Source organism: Harpia harpyja, chromosome 1 (assembly GCF_026419915.1).
Source record: "Harpia harpyja isolate bHarHar1 chromosome 1, bHarHar1 primary haplotype, whole genome shotgun sequence".
NCBI classification, from domain to species: Eukaryota; Metazoa; Chordata; class Aves; order Accipitriformes; family Accipitridae; genus Harpia; species Harpia harpyja.
The window spans coordinates 1,735,267-1,752,365 of record NC_068940.1 but is presented as its reverse complement, the minus strand read 5'-3'; the positions used below and the strand labels follow the sequence as shown (position 1 = coordinate 1,752,365).

General features: G+C 40.3%; 1 protein-coding gene across 9 annotated transcripts in view; it reads left to right on the top strand.

Annotated features, from left to right (window-relative positions):
* TNS3 (tensin 3) overlaps window positions 1-17,099 on the top strand; it is a 242,930-nt gene that overhangs the window by 157,821 nt on the left and 68,010 nt on the right. For all 9 annotated transcript variants that reach the window (XM_052794721.1, XM_052794645.1, XM_052794572.1 and 6 more), the window contains one exon: window positions 8,166-9,425. In XM_052794721.1, coding sequence (XP_052650681.1) covers window positions 8,166-9,425 — 1,260 coding nt within the window. The remainder of the gene's footprint in view (window positions 1-8,165; window positions 9,426-17,099) is intronic.

The following is a 17,099-nucleotide window of genomic DNA, read 5'->3' as shown; positions in this document are numbered from 1 at the left end:
GCTTGTAGACTGAATTACCTTTTCAGCCAACACATTTCCACTCCTCCTTGGCTCCAGGAGTTCAGATTTCATTGAACCTGATTGTCCCCTCAGGCTCCTCCCTCGTGTTTACATTTTCATTTGCTTTTTCTGGCTGATACAAGTCTCATGCTTCTTTAGCAATTTACCTCCAGGAGCAGGAGCAGCAGCTGCGGCTCAAACAGCAGTAGAGCCATTTCTTGCCTTTTTAAGCTGGGGTGTTTGCCCTGACTCTGGCTTTCCTCTGTGCAGGGTTTTGCTTAGAGAATATGAGTTGATTTAAATGAGCCAATGATTGACTATTGCAGGAAGTTCCTGATCGTGCCTAGTAAAGAGGTAAGAAGCTTTGTTGTGGTTCAAGAGCTGGAAATATAAACCACGTGTATTTCTGTATGGATTTTATAGGAATTATATGGGAAGAGCTTGCAAGGAATGAGGGCCTGTGTTTGTTAGGGAGGGAGAAAGGAAAAGACAAGCACACATAAAAAGATTTAACTTAGAAGGAATGCAGCTCTGGACTTGTCCAGGTTTGCCTGAAGGTAGAAATATTTATTTATGAGGTTGAAAAAAATAATCCAGATCTCCTGTAATGTTTCCTGCTGCAACATGAACAAGGGTACAGTGTGCAAAGGTTTGTGTATTTGCAACCTTCTTTTTGTTCAGGTGGACTGGGTCAGAGCGGCTCTTGCTGAATTTGTGGTGTATGTGTTTATCTAGCTGGCTTGCATTTGTATGTGTTTTCACAAATGGTGAATGGACAGGGGGTGGTAGCTGTTGGGGACAAGTCAAAAGGCTGAAAGACTGAAACCTCTTTCTAACTCACAAGTCTGCCTTTGGGTATTTGGATTTCGAGGAGGGAAGTGCCAGGAAACAGGCTTGGAAGGAAGCCACTGAATTTGGTATGTGTCGGTATTTCAGCTCCTAATTTTTATATAAGTTGCTCTTTGTGTATTAGGTATGGGAGTGAAAATACACACATACCCTTTGCTCTGAGGCTTTCATTTATAAGAGAGTCCCTGGTACTGGTGGAGGGGTGTATATGTGTGTGTGTGTGTGTAAATCAGATTCAGTGTGGGAATTTTGTCAGGCTTCAGCCTGGGCAGTTCAGGGAGTTGGAACAGCTCCTGGGAAGAGAGGTCGGGCTGAAAGAAAGTGGGCCCCTTCGGTTTGGTTAAGAAATTCCAGCATTACTTAGGTCTCCACCATTGCGGACTTCCCTTGTTTTTTGACAGCTGTGTTACTCCCGCGTTTTACAGGGTGTTGCTTCCTCGGAAAAAATGAGAGCGGGGATTGAGCTGTGCATCGAGGTGAGGTATTGAATGTATAAGGCTGCTGCAGTACCATTGCTTAGCAAGGTGCACAGAATAAAATTTTGCATTGCTAGTATGTTTTCTCATTGTCTTTGGTCAAAAATATTCCCTGATATATGCGTAGCTTCACTTTTGCAATTAAGTTGGTTATCACTTTTTGGGGGAAAACGTGGATGAAGACCAGAGTAAAGTGAAGTCCGAAAGTCCTATTGCAGAGGTATTCCAAAATTACAATTTAGGAAAAGGTAGAATATGAAATGAAGGTGTTATGTAGTATGAGAACAACTTCAAAACTGTATTTTGGAGGTTTATAGTATTTGAATAGTTCATTTGTCCTGGTTTTATGAACAAATAAACCATATGTACCTAGTTCTTATATGTGCATCATTTTTATATATACATAGCTTATATAGAGAGCTTATATATATGTAAAATAGTGTACATAAATGTATTTTATATGTATGTACACACATAAATAAAAATCTAAATCTTATATTTCTTTTGACTATTTGCATGTTCTCTACTATGATATCATTGAACCTGTGGAGATAGATTTGTGGTGGTTGTTTCCATTTAAAATAAGTCATATCTAAGTATTCTTTGGGTTACTCTGGTTCAGAAACATACCTTGGGCTGCCCAGTATAACATTTGAGTAAAACCACTGATGTATATATGTGCTTCATAAATGCAGACTCTGTCAACAGAGTGTGATACCATGTATTTAATTCCCCCCCAGCAGAAATGCTATATTTTAAAATAAAATTACGATTTTTGCCTCATACAGCGTTTCATATTCCTTTTAAACCAAGTTAGGAGGGAAAAAATTCTCGGTAGAGTTGATTTTTTTACCTAAACTAAGTTGCGTTCTTTCCACTGGACTTGCAGTGACAAATCTTACACAAGTCTGAGGTAAAAGTAAATTCCTAATGCTGTTCAGCATCACACACCAGAATTTTTTTTTTTTAATCATTACTGGGTAATTACATGTAGGTGCTTGTCATAATTAAATAAAAAAAACCCCAAATTAATCTAAGAATGCTTTACTACAACTGTGCAAATTTGAAAATAATTTAAATTTGTTATGTGCAGTATCCATTGTGTTTTCATGATGAGGAGCTGCAAGTTAAAATATCCAGACTCCTCAGGAGCAGCTGGATTTTTGTTTAGCTGTGAGTCTCCTTCTTTCTCATCTGTTTATAATGCAGAATGATAATTTTTTGGTGACTGTTTGAGGTTTTAAAAAGGCAGCTGCCTAGTAGAGCAAAATAGTCTAGTCGAAAGTAAATTGTTTTATCCCACAGTCACAGGTGTTTCCTTGTGAAGTCTAACAATATTGTATTCCTATTTAAGTTCACAGCCAAAAGTCAGCAGGTCCCAAACATTTCTGTTTCCCGCTTCACTTGTAGACAGATAGCATAATGCGAGTCCAAGTTCTAGCATAAATATCAAAAGTCATGTCTGTTAGGCTCGCCATCCTACTTGTGACCGCTGCCACCTCTGTTTGGGGAGCCACTGCTTTGAGAAATTGCCTTAGGGATTTTTGAAGCTTGGCAGCGGGCCAGACTTTCAGATACGGATACTTCAGTAGGCCATGTAGATGCCACACTTTACTGATTACACTTGCCTTGTGCGGCTTAAATGCCTTTTTTATATAGCAGGGTGCTCACTTTAAATGGTTCGTGCAGGACTGGGAATGCTGGTAAATTGTTTGCTCATTCAGTTAAGTTGAGTTTTTGGTTCTCCTCTCACATATATGCATTTCCTTCCTTCCAATTTAGATAATCTACATTTATCAGACAATAATGCAGGGTGTATAAAATATTTCAAGCTGTTAGTTTCTTTCATTGTGAAGTTCTTAATAAGTGGTATACCTAGGCTTGTCGCCTTGGTTATGAACGCAGTTTGGCTGACGCTGAATAAGACAGTACTCGTGTCCCCAGCTGTTCAGGCTTTTTAATCCACTGGCATTCCACATACTGGCAATCTTGAGGTGACAGGGTGAGACAGTGAAAGCCACGAAACCTAGTTGCCTGTTTAATGGTGCCGAAACATTTCACGGAGATGCTCGTGTGCAGACATCATCCCTTCTGCCGTGGTGTTCAGTTCTGACAGGGCTGTGTGACTCATTAGCACATGTAGTAATTGGGAAGCCCAGACAGCTCACAGGCATCGGTTGCTTATACAAAGTGGCTCTAGTCATCTTAGGAGAATCTCAAATTTCAGAGATCCTATTTTTAACGGCGACCCTACTGTAGCAAAAACATGGTTACTACTGCTGAAGCTTCAGATCGGATTTACTGAGTTTCCCCATAAAAATGAGATGTTTCCATATAGAGACTCATGTGTGTAAGCTTTCCTCTCCTGGCCATGAACCCTTCAGTCTCTGAAGTTTGCTGCCTCTGTTCTAACCAAATTTTGTGTTGGGCCATCGTGAGCCAAACCCTGTGAGAAGCCCCAGAAGACTCTTCTTGTTCCCAGTAGTATCTCTCTGTCAGTCAGGCTTCTAATGAGTACAGATGCCATTCTTCAGTGCCGTAGAGATCTATACTTTTAAGTATTTTTGGAAAGCTCTGTTTGCAAAAAAGACATTTTCATTTATCTAGATGACAGGTTAGGGGAGGGAGAAATTCCTCTAGCAAAATTTTTCTTCCTTTCATCTGATTTACTTGTCTAAAACATTCCTACACCCTTCCATGAGGCTTACTAGTTAACGCTAACTATTCAGAGAAACATGAAACTTTTTACAATCTCTTCTTAGTGTTCACTAGGAACTATAGCTCAGATTAAAACTGGAATTTGAGTAGTAATTAATTAAATGTCTTAGCCAGCAATGGGATCATTTGAGAGTTCAAAGACAGCCATTTAACTTCTACATTTAACAGAAAAAGATGCTTTTAAATTTACTTAAAAGACGATGCAGAATCCTGAAGTAGTTTTAAGTCCAAGCTTTGTACTGACACGTAAATGCAGTATGAAAAGCAACAGTCTCTAAGAAACGTAAATTGTTCAGAATTTGAAAAAACAAAACAAAACCTGAACAAACTCCTGAATAGTGTAAAGCTGTTGTATCCAATCCAAAGTCAGATTTGAAAGAAGCACCTGAGTGCTCTAATTTGCATGCTTAATAGGTAAACGGCAAACAAAGATCATAAGCAACCCAAAGCCCATCCTCTGCTGAAAGCCGTTTTCATATTTACATCCAAAGATGCTAATTTTTAACACCATTAAAAATACATAGAGGAATTATTTTTGCACAATTCCCAATTTGTGTGTAGAGATACTGTACAGATGTTTAAAAAAAAAAAAAAATCACTTTTGAAGAACACTGCCTTTGTTTCAGATGGAAACATAAAGGGGAGATGAACAATTCTTGAGATTTATAATCCACTTATGTGACTGTAGGTTTGTCCTTTGTATTTCATTTTCTGTCGGTTTGGTTTGGTTTTTTTCCCAAATGAAATGGCATAATTTTAAGTAGAGATGCTACTGGTAAGCGGAACTCCCGTCTGTTCTTCAGAACTGAAGCTGTACGGTTCACAGCCGGGAGACCCCAAGATGGTTTGTGCTTGCTCAGCATTCTGGGCAACATGCATAATAAATTTGATAATTTTGTATTAGTGGAAGAGATACTGGGCAGGGTTATCACTGAACCTTACAGAGTGCACATGTGCAAGACCCTTGGGTCAGTACACTGGCAGTCTGTCCGTCTTCTTGTCTGTACTCCTGTCGCTGTGCTTGAAAACTGAAACCAGGGAAGTCAGACAGGAAGACTTCTTAGTGGTTCAAGTGTACTAGTCCTGTATTTACTTAACTGTGTTCCAGTTCAGACCTGTAACCTCTGCAAGTCTCTTTTGTGTCAGGGTATTCAACTATTCAAAACAAAGCAGTTCTGTATTGTTTTCTAGTTTTTAAACTCAAAACTAAGCACACAGAAAAGACAAAAAAAAAAAATCGCTTAATAGTTACTCTTTGGCTTTCTTTTTTTTTTTTTTTTTCAATTTATTGTGGTAACTGTATTAAATAATTCCACATGAAGCTCTAAGTGTGCTTCATTGTCCTAGCAGTGGTGAGAGCTTCTGAGAAATCACAGCATGAAAGAGGTTGAGAAACTGTCAATTGGCTGTATTTTCCTTAGATATGGGGTTTTTTTTCATAAATACTGTTTTTAGATATCTGTACACAGACATTCAACCTCATGCATAGCAGCTCTTTTCACCATGGGATTTACACATCATAAACTTCAGCAAACTTCTAACAGTTTGCCCACAGAGAAGTTCTATGGCAAGGGGAATTACTTTCTTTTTTCCCCTACCCTGATGACTTGTTCTGAAAAGGAGTATTTTGGTCTTTTGCATGTGCTGTTTTTAAAATCAACATCAGACCTAGTCCTTAAAAAGTAAAAAGTTTAATTATTAGCTAAAATCTATTAAACCTATCATATAACCTCCAGTGTGTAAGTATTTTAACTGATGGAAACTTGGCAGTGTGTCCCATAATGAAGGCTTTTTCCAACCAGACCACTTTTCTTGCCATTGTAAACCGATGAATTCATTGCCATCGTGGGTTCAATTTCTGAATAATGCTTTTTCTGAAATAGTATGGCCTAGAAAAGCTTCCTAGTTCGGAAGCTGCATGATCACGATGCCATTTTAAGTATGTTTTGAAAACGTGTGGTAGAGTTGATGTTGAAATGCATTGGGCTCCCCATGGCTCTCTTGATTCTGGAACTGCCACAGATGTAGACTAAGCTGGTGGTTACCTTTGACAAAAATCTGCCTGTTCCTAAATTGTAATGGTCTAATTTTCTTACTGTCAAGCAATTCTCAAACTATGGGTAGGAAAAGTTACTCAGAAACTTCTGCTTAATATAAATGTTTTGGTAAACGAGCATGAAATACTTTGAAAGTAGAACCACTCACTTTACTTTCTTGGCTTAGCGGACAGTAGAAATATTTAGTCCTTAAGCTTTTCATAAGAAACAGAATTAATTGTGTTCATTTTCAGCACTGGGCAAGAGCCCAGTAGCTGTACTCTACCTGAGGTTGGTCTAACCTGTGTGATGCATGTGGAAGTTGGACAAACAAGTCCAATAAAGGATCATAAGAATGTGCCTCCCACGGCTTTGTTTCTTCTCCTTGGTCTATAATGTCAAGGAGGGCTTTAAAAAGCCCTGACAGGCAGAGGTAGGAAAAAGTGGTTTGGATAAAATAAGCTGGATTCAAATAAACTCTTGAGCTTTTAAAATGTTCCAGAGGGAAATCGCTGTATTCGCTGTTTGGTTTTATCCATTGCCAGTGTTGGTAGTACTGAAATAACATGGAAGAGATTATTCTCACAGTAGTATTTTTAACTCAGATGGATTTTTTACTTCCTGATTGTATATAAAAATCTGCTCAAGTTTGTTTGGTTTTTTGTTTGTTTTTTCTGGGAAGCAAAAAGAGATTTTTTTCAGCAACTTTACCTACACATTTTGTATGTATTTTGTATTTGTTATTGTTGAGTATAAATTTTATGTGACTCCTGTTAGCAGTAAAGCATAATATCTAAAATATTACATATGTGATGAAACATGTAGAAGTATGTACATAGACAATTCTAAGGCTGAGATTTTAGTCTCTAACTCGTGATTCTCTTGACTTTCTGCTGTATGTTTTGCATTCATTTTTTGTGGATTATTGAAAAGAAGTAATTAAGATGGGCTGCTGGCTGCAGCACAAAATAAAATCAATATATCAGATAAAAAAATATAGGATATGTGCCTTGAGATAACAAGCAGCAGCAGGGTTCATGGATGCCAGTAACAGTTCTGGGATTAAAAGCAATATAGTCACTTCAGTGAAGCCCTCCACTGAGTTCATTAGCCCTGTAAGAAGGAAAAGCTTGGCCCACCCAGTTTTAATATGCGTAGCTGACATCAGTGAAGCGTGCTAAGTTGTGCTCATGTAACTGGAAGCAGGAATTTCTCTGTTCTCAACACCCAGCCTTAGTAAACTTAATAGATGCATTTTTCTGCAAAATTGTTGTATGTTCTAAACAGAAAGGAAAGTTCTAGTGCATATTTATTATGAATGGTTATTCATAAACTTTAGTTGAGTGAGTACCTCAGAGATCAGAAATAAAGTTAGGTTCTTCCAATCATTGATGAGGAAGGAGTTATACTCTGATTTTTAAGGGATTATGGCCTTTCTTACTAAAACTGAAATGTGAAATGCATACCAGATCCTCCACATGTGTAGAAATTTCATAGTCCAACATTTCCTCATTCGTGCCTTTGTGAAGGAGGCCTTAGATGTATTCCAAGGACTGCAGCTCTGATTGAAAACCTGTTTTTTCCTTGCACCACCAAGAAAAGGGGTAAATGATTCTTCATAGCGTAGTTAGACAGTCAAGTAGAAATAGATGAACTGCTAACTGCATGATATATGTTCAAGGCAAGTATTGCTGGTAGGTTCCTACCATTCTTGCTCTGAATGGAATGCATGGTAGCTGCCTCTCAAATTTCTAGCACTGCAATAGTGTAATTATTCAAATTAGTATGAAGAGTTTGTGGAGCCATCAACATGCATTCAAAACAGCATAAAAAGAGAACTGTGTTTGATCTTCAGCTATGAATTATGTGTTATATTTCCATTAAGAAAACTGTTATAAATGGAAATGTAAAATGAAAGAAGATAATGCCATTGGCTGATGTTGTATTTGTAGAGCCAGTTTAGTTTTGCAGAAACAATACCATTAGTATTAGCAGTACTTCTGTCATGTGGTATGACACCAGTCAAAGCCCTTATACAATGTCTTGTCCTTTTCTCTCCCTTTCATTGTTACTTATCTCTCCGCAGTGCTGCATACCCAAGGTCCCATCGATGGTAGTCTGTATGCAAAAGTGAGGAAGAAAAGCTCTTCAGACAGCAGCATCCCTGGTGTTGCTCAGGGTGTTCCCGTGACTGGCAGTCCTGATCACAGCGATCATACCCTGTCTGTCAGCAGTGATTCAGGACACTCAACAGCTTCCATCAGGACAGACAAGACTGAGGAGCGCCTTGTGCCAGGAGTCAAACGGGGTCTGAGCCCACAAGAGAAGGCAGAACTGGACCAGCTACTTAGTGGCTTTGGTCTGGAGGATTCTGTCAACACCACCAAGGATATGACTGATGCTCGAAGCAAGTACAGTGGGACTCGCCACATAGTGCCAGCTCAAGTTCATGTGAATGGAGACACTAAACTGAAGGACAGGGAGACTGATATTCTGGATGACGAAATGCCTAATCATGACCTTCACAGCGTGGACAGCATTGGGACTTTGTCTTCCTCAGAAGGGCAGCAGTCCACCCACCTAGGGAACTTTAGTTGCCACAAGAGCAGTCAGAACTCACTTCTTTCGGATGGCTTTGGAAGTAACACTGGGGAAGAGCATCACAATGCTTTTGCCCCAGACCTGGGAATTGGCGTGGATCCCCTCTATGAGAGAACATTTGGAAGTACTGAGCCAAAGTCAACTCAGCAATTGCAACAGAATCCTTCTGTCTCACCCCAGCCTCAAGCCTATGGCCCAAGTAACTACTCTACTCAGACCTGGGTACGCCAGCAGCAGATGGTCACTGCTCACCAATATGGTTTTGCCCCAGAAAATGAAATCAGGGTTGGCATTCATAACACTATGGAGAATTCGGGCAGTGTCCAGAGCCCGTCCCGAGTCCCGGACACCCCGACACGTGGCTCCAGCAGCAGAGATGCTGTGCAGAGGGGGTTAGGAAGCGTGCCAGCTGCTGCTGAAGTTGCAGAACATGCCGGTACCGAGAGTTTTAAGTCAAGGCCAGTGCCTCAGAGGGACACAAATGGCCTGGATCTAGGACGGAACGCAGGGGACTTGCCAGCTTCTCCAACTTTGGATATTGATCAGTCCATTGAACAACTGAACAGGCTGATCTTGGAGTTAGACCCTACATTTGAACCTATCCCAACCCGCATTAACACTGTCACCAGGGACAGAAATCAAGTAAATGGCTTCACCAGCCTTGATGTAGACGTGGAAGGGCTTGGCAGGAGTCCTGGCTTCCATGACAAATTAGAGGTCACAAACAGGAATCCCTCCCGGCACGGTAAGCTTTCGTAATACTTTCTGAATATAATGCTTTTCCTAGCACTTGTGTGTTCTTGATATGGTACAGCAGGACCTCAGGTCACGACTTAAAACTTTCAGGATGATTACCAAGGCATTATTTCTGATACCGTCATTACATAACCATCCAAGAAATGATGGAGTCAAACTGATGTAAGATAAGTGAGTTTTGCAGGTACCTGGTTTTTGCTTGAAAAAAGTACTGTTCAGCAAATTCTTACTTGTTATAGATCATCAGTTGGGATTTTTTGCTGCTGTAAGTTTAAGTGATAAGGGAGCAGAATTCCTACAATTACTACATTGAGACTTTTTTAGAAGGCATCTGTAGTGAAATGGTTTATGATTTATGATTATATGGTTTTTATTATGATGATTTTTTATGATTTCCACTTAAGAGAAAAAGCTCCAACAATTCTATCTTCAAATTTAGTGTAATGCTGCTGGCATTAAACTTCTATGCAGTATTTTCATAAAGTAATCTTTGTCAGCAAAGTATTTTACAACATATGCTGTCTGAAACTTTTTTCCTGTTTAAAAATTCAGAAGTCACGGTGCTTGCTTGTTATCTCTGGCTCTGATAGGATTGCAGAAATCAACCGGTGGATTTAAATTCACAACACTTGCTGACTATGTTGCCTAAGTAATGCTACTAGAACTAGCAGCTTTGCAAAAGGATGAGTAGTCCATCTCTGCTGAAGTCCACTGAAACCCTTCATTAATGCTAATGATAGCTAAAATTTGTGACAAACAAGCTCTTGCTGGTCTTGCCGTGATGTTCGGAAATTCTGTGTGGTCTAATTCCTCTGGCAGAACATAGCCCGTTCCCTTCCTTCCCTCCCTTCCTTCTTCCTCTTCTCCCTCTTCCTACCTCCAGTCTTGGTGCAACTGTCTCCAGGACTTGATGCAGTATCAGCCAACACGCCAGAACACGTGTCCATGGGCTCGTTGGACACAAATGAACTGCTTCAGCTCAAGCCCAGTTGGATATGCCAAACCATTTGATGATGACTGTGCCTAATTAGTTTGTGGTTTCCATTAATGTGCAGGCCTATGTGATCAAGGATGGTGATTCTTGTAGAGAAGGTGAAATCACAATTTTGTGTTTAGGAGGGTTACTGAGGACTAAAGAAGTCCAGAAATACACGATGAATATATGTGAGCTGCCTCACTGTTTGTTTGCTTTTAATACACGGTATGCATTTTGTGGCTTTTACAGGATTAAATTCATTAGTTTTTAATTCTCTTGAATCTTTCCAAATGATTAGCTGATGGACAAATTGAAAATGAGATTTTTCCAGCAGGAGAGAGCTCTTCTTTTTGGTACACAGTTATACAGTAAAGCTAGGGTCATTTAGAATAAGCCACCTTTTACAATTCTGTGTTTAAAGACATTAATCTGGAAAGAGATGTTTGAATTTTTCTCACAGATTCTGGTTGTCTCCCAAAGGAAGTAGGAGTCACTGTCAGTTCCTTTCTGTTTGTAAAGTCAGGTAAAGCAGGTAAACCTCCTGCCCTAATAAAGACTGGTGAGAATACGAGTCCTTGGGGCATGTTCTGGAAGAGGATTTGTTTTAAAGATAGTGATGAATTTGGAATTAAATATGAATATACAGACAGCATCTAGAATCCTGGGTAATTTTATGGGGGCAGCAGGCCATAGTACGAAAGAGGAAGGAAGGAGTTAGGAGTCAGGAAGCTCCTTCACTTTTTGTCATGCCCTTGCCTTTGACAAGGCATTTCTCCTTCATCAGTCTGAGCAAGGGAAAAGGAGGGTTAATGTTTTTTCCATTTGTTTTTTTTAAACCTGTCTCTCAGAAATATTGAACATGCTTACAGGATGTTTACATCATACTGAGCTTCAAACATAACCTTACACATACTGATTCCTAATCCACGTCCAATTCAAGTCAATAGAAGACCTCTTCAATGGATTTAATTAGACATAGAGTATATGTCTCTGAAAGTGAGGTGGTGAGCACAGTTTGTATGCTGAAAATGGTATGTAAGTGCTAATTGCTATCAACAGCAACTCTGTTTCTGACATTGCATTTTTTCCCCATAACCTCTATCTCTGCACCAAAGCAACACCCACATTCCTACTGAAATCAGAGTCACAGAGTGGTTGAGGTTGGAAAGGACCTCTGAAGATCATCTGGTCCAGCCCCCCCACTCAGGCAGGGTCACCTAGAGCCAGTTGCCCAGGACCATGGCCAGATGGCTTTTGACTGTCTCCTATCTACAGCCACCACTCTGGGCAACCTGTCCCAGTGCTCGGTCACCCTCGCAGCAAAAAAGTGTTTCCTGATGTTCAGAGGGAACCTCCCATGTTTCAGTTTGTGCCCATGGCCTCTGGTCCTGTCACTGGGCACCACTGAAAAGAGCCTGGCTCCCTCTTCTTTGCACCCTCCCTTCGGGTATTTATAGACATTGACGAGATCCCAAACACACTTTCATTTAATCAAGAATTTACAGGAGGAATGCCATTCAGTATTCTGTGGACAGTTCTGCACTCTACCAAATCATGGGTACTTCTGCATGATGTTTTAATTCAGCACACTTCTCTGGCAAAAAGGCTAATTATTTAACTGACAGTCAGGGATCGAATCAACTGTTTCTTGGGTCTTTAAGCCTTTTCTTAAATTTTTGCTTGGAGGAAGTACTTATTCTAAAAGTAAATAGTAAAAGTATTCTAAAAGTACATTTTTACTGTCCTGAAGTCAGATTCTGTTGAAGTTCTCACAAAGCCTTTCATTGACATTAGAGACTTAAGGAGGGAGGTGGCAAGTAAAGGGATACCCTTGCATTTTTAGGGCCCAAAATAAATGAATGAACTGTATCTAGAGTTTAAGCACTGCAGAGAGTGTAAAATGTATGGAATCCAGGATATAAGATGCAAGACTGGAGGCTTGTGTTGGCCTCTAGTCTTGGCTTATGTCATTGAGATTTATGGGCCTCATTCTAGTCATATTTATAGTGACTTAGGATGTTTATGTTTAGGAAAGTTTCCTTTAAAAGTTTAACCCTTAAAGTGCTTTCTCTTAATTTTCCTTCTATTTTTCAGGGCCTTATGCTGTCAGTGTTGTTAAGGTTGGTTAGCATCTTCTAGCCTTAGTAGTGTCTTGAAACAGGGTGCTAGTATAAAACTGTTGGATATTCTCAGCTGAAATCTGTTTGTGGTGGTCCTTGTTGAAAGGTTATAGTTCATTTCATCAAAGGCAGCAAAACTGAATGGGTGCTTTTCCTTTCCTCCAGCTCCTAATTTGGGGGGTGGGGGGGGAGGTGTTACTAGTTTACATTTCTGGGGCTGTAGGCTAAAGCACCATCATTTTCAACAACTGCTGCTTCAGAGGATGGCATCTTCTGGTAGAAGAGGCAGAGTAGGAATAGTAAGGATTTAGATATTTTAATTTAGTCAGGACCTTCAGGCAGCTGAGTGCATTTGAGTGCCCTGAAGTTTAAAGACCTCTACTTGTGGTTAATATAGGTAGTAGTGTCTTGAGGAGTTTCCCTTGTGTAATGATCACGTGCCTTGCTCTTGAGTGATAAGCAGCAATTTTAGATGTGTGTTGAGTCCCTTGCTTGCCCTTCGAACCCTTTGAGTATATTCGTTGTGATTAACAGTGCAATTTATGTTGTGTGTAATGCAATTGAAATGCAGCAGACTGTTCCCAAGAGAGGTGGCCTTACGCTACCTCCGTGATTCTTGGACATGCGTTACCCCATTCATCTCTGCATCAGATCTGGTAGCTCTGCAGTGGTGGGGTTTGTTGGATTAGCTTGTTAATTTAATGGTTTGAAGGGTTAGTTGCCTGTCAGATCAAAGAGTTAAACTTGCAATGTGGACAGGTAATCACTAAACACCATGTGCAAAAAGAGTGGTGAGGGGACATGGCTGGAGGTGGGGGGCAAGCAGAGCGGCCACCTTAGCAGCCTTTAAACCAGATAGAACAGGTTTATTCTGAACTGCATACCTATATCTTTGTGATAGGACCTGATCTGTAGGAACTTCACTGTGAGGAACACAGTTATTCCACTGTATTACCAAACACCATTAGGAAATTATGATTAATACTGGGGCAGAGTTATAAGAAAGGTAAACTAAGTATTTTAGGGCATTATCTCCAAGGATTCACCTGTCACTTTCTGCATGTGCTTCAGCATGGGATACTGGAGTAAGTAACATAAGAATAGCATTTAATTAAACAAAAGATTTTTTTGAAAGAAATATTCCTTCGTATAGCTTTAGCACAATAATAATAATTTTTTAAGTTTGCCTTTATGTCAAGTGCTAAAATGTTCTATTTCTGACTTTCGCAAGTATCATTCAGTTTATACTAGTAAGAGCCTGATCTTAAAACTGCCTGTGGTTCGAAAGGGAAACCAATATGTATATGTGGCATGTTGCCACCTCTGCTTGGGACTAGGAGGTCACCAGCACATACTGATTTTCCAAATGCTGTAAGAATTATTTACATATCTGGACTTGCCCTACAGCTGTCTACAGAATCATTTATGCATGGTGTGCCCAAAACAACAAGGGGAAAAAGCAGTTTGGCTGAATGAATGTTAAGAATGAGGAAGACCTGCAATGTTTTTCCATTGATAGATCATCTGATGGAAAGGGAGCATTCTAGCTGCAAGGAGAAATTGTGAGTTGGGATAGTCAGATGGAAGCAACAGGAGTATAATTTCATGTCTCATCCGAATCCAGATGATGGTCGTAGTTCTGAGCGTAAAACAGATGTTCTGATATGTTCTTTCAAACTCTGCATAACACTTCAAAGGAGTAAATCTGAAAGTGTAGTCCAAACATCATGATATTCTGCTAGGCAGACAACTGAATGCTGGAAAAGTAACCTACTGTTTGCAGAAGCCCCTACCACCTTCCAAGCCTCAGCTGTATGAGAAAATTGGTAAATAAACTGAAACAGCAAAATCAGTCTATTTTGACTGTGGGTGGGAAAAGGAGCAGCAAGCCTAAAGTTTGAGAAACAAGGAAATACTCTTTATTAGCTCCCTTTCTTTTTCAAACATGCTTGACAGTTCACTTGTCTTTGGGGACCATGGGTATGCTATATCTATGTGAGGAGAGGTAGAGAAAGTGGCCTTGGGTATGCAGGTCTGTCAAATGCTCCAGAGTTTCTGTGTACAAACCCAAGCCCTTACAAAGTCTGTCATCTTCGTACTTCTACTGAGAATTAGTGCTTTTGTGCAAGGATTAATAAATAACAAGAAATATCCTCTGTACTCACTGCGATAAATGGTAAGTGTTAAACCATTAAAAAAAAAAATCAGATAAAACCAACTCATTGTGCTTGGTTAAAAGTCAAAACTCTATTCCTGCATGTGTGGGAACAAACTGATGTATATTGTCATGCAAAGTTCCTCTTCAGACTTTAACATTGCTTTCCCTCCACACTGCACAGCTTAGTTTATCAATTTAGTCTGACTCCATTCCACTGCACATGCACACACACGTAGTAAAGCTGAAGGACTCCGCATACTTGCAGTGAAAGGCTGTAAACGTGCTATACTAGAAAGAAAAGAAAACCTTACAATATAAGCTAAATAATCCCTTAAAATAACAATAATATGTTGTTGTTGATTGCCAGTTTGTGGTCTGCTGGATGTGGTTTCCCTTATCTTGGAGTAGACTCACAGAATTAGGATAAGCAGGAGATTCTCCAAGGCAATTAATTAGCTGTTGAAACTACTGCAGCACAGGAGGTGTAATCGATAGCACAAAGAAAAGCTGGCTGCCGTGGGGATGAGGAAATAGCCATGAAGAACGGTAACCAAACCAGCAGTTGTTCACTGGTGAGTAGTGGTTGGCCTTACACAGTCAGGTTTTAGGAGGAGCTCTACGCTCTGTGACTTACACAGTCCTTCACCTAACAAGTGTATCGAGAGAACGAACTGGGCTGTGATGGAGGGGGCTGGCAGATCAGGGCTGAACGGCACCGAGCGAGGCTGAAGGACGGAGGAGGTATTCAGAGTGAGCGGGAGCAAACAGTGCTGGAGATGAACGGGGTTGACATGACGCGCTGTGTGTGTGTGCCTAACTTGAGGGCTGAATTACGAGAGGATGGTGGGGTTATCTGGTTTCTTGCAGGAGCGTGCCGAAAATGTATGCCTTATGAAGGCACGTGCGTGTTCCTAGTGCCCTGCAGAGCTGGAAGAATGAGCTTAAGAATGAAACGTGTGTGTGTGTGTGTGAGCTGGGCTGTACATTATGGTGCGTTCTTACCTCTCTTTGCTTGTCCGTTTCTGCACAGATGGACAGACAGGCAGCTACCGCTCCTTTCACGCTTCTTCCTAGAGGTTTTTATACACACGTGCCCTTAACATAGGCTAACATGGCACAAGCTGCTGACTGCCCATGTAGCAGAGTTCTGGGTTCTGTCCGAAATGACATCTTGGGTTAAGTGCTCAGTGTTTTTGAGAATAGGAAGAAGCAGACAGGGATCCTTGAATTTCTTTTTCCTAGGATGTGTCTTTATGAACCGTGTAGAACAGCAGCTGATGACCTCTGTTCTCCTTCAGTGCTATGTGTGTCGCTTACCAGAGGTGAATCAGTGCACTGTGTATTAAGATTTTTCCAATTTTTTTTGCTTTTACAGGAGCTGAGTTACACGTACATGAGTTTCTGGTAGTAAATGAGGCTGCCATTTACTAGTAACACAGGGCTACAGTAGTTCTTCATTTTAAATAACAGGAAAGTTTGTAGCCTGAGGAAATGTTGATGCGTATGTAAGCTTTTCTCTGCAGCCTTATGTTCCCCCTTTACTGCACTCTATGTATATTCTTTCACGCCTAATAACACATGACCTCAGTCTACTGTTAAAGATCATTTGTAAGACTTACGTCTTTGAACCAGCCAGCTTTTATCACAAAGCTTATGCTTATTGGGTAGAGAAGGAAAGCTAAAACAATGTTCTGCTTCTACCTAGAAAACTCTGAAAGCAAGAATCTGTTAATAAATGTAGAGAACAGAAAGGTTTTTACCCATTTTCAGTGAAACCTACCACAACTGTCACCCATGTCTCATCCCTGCCGCCCACCTCTTCACTCTTAAAATGTTACAATTTGCATCTTTAGAAAAATGTTAGATGCAATTGAAGAATGACAGGATCAAACTAAGGCAAAGCACACGAACACATGCATTCAACGTTTGGGGGCAGCCTGTTTCCATTGCTGTGACAGAGACATGCATGTCTAGCTAAATCGGCCAGCGTGAGGAAGAGAGGGACTGTATTTTCCATAAGGTTGAAATCATATTGTTGCTATCAGGTAATTCTAATTCTTCTCCACGCATGAGTTACTGTCTTTGGAAATACTGTTTTAAAACATCCTTAGGTCACCTAATGTGGTGGGGACAACACAGATACACGGTTTGCCCAGCCTTACATTTTGTGTGGAGTTTATGTAGTTTATCAGCTCAGTAAAGAACTGAGCATTAAACAAAGCCATTTTCCCTCCCTCCCTCAAAAAAATCCCAACATGCAAAATGAATAAAAATGAGGTGGCTAACCATCTGATTACAAGTGTCTGGAACATCTTCAGAGATCTTTCCTCTATCGAAAATAAATCTTTGAAGATGGTCCAAATTACAGTATCATAAATCATGCTACAGTGTATCTACAGGCAAAGGAGA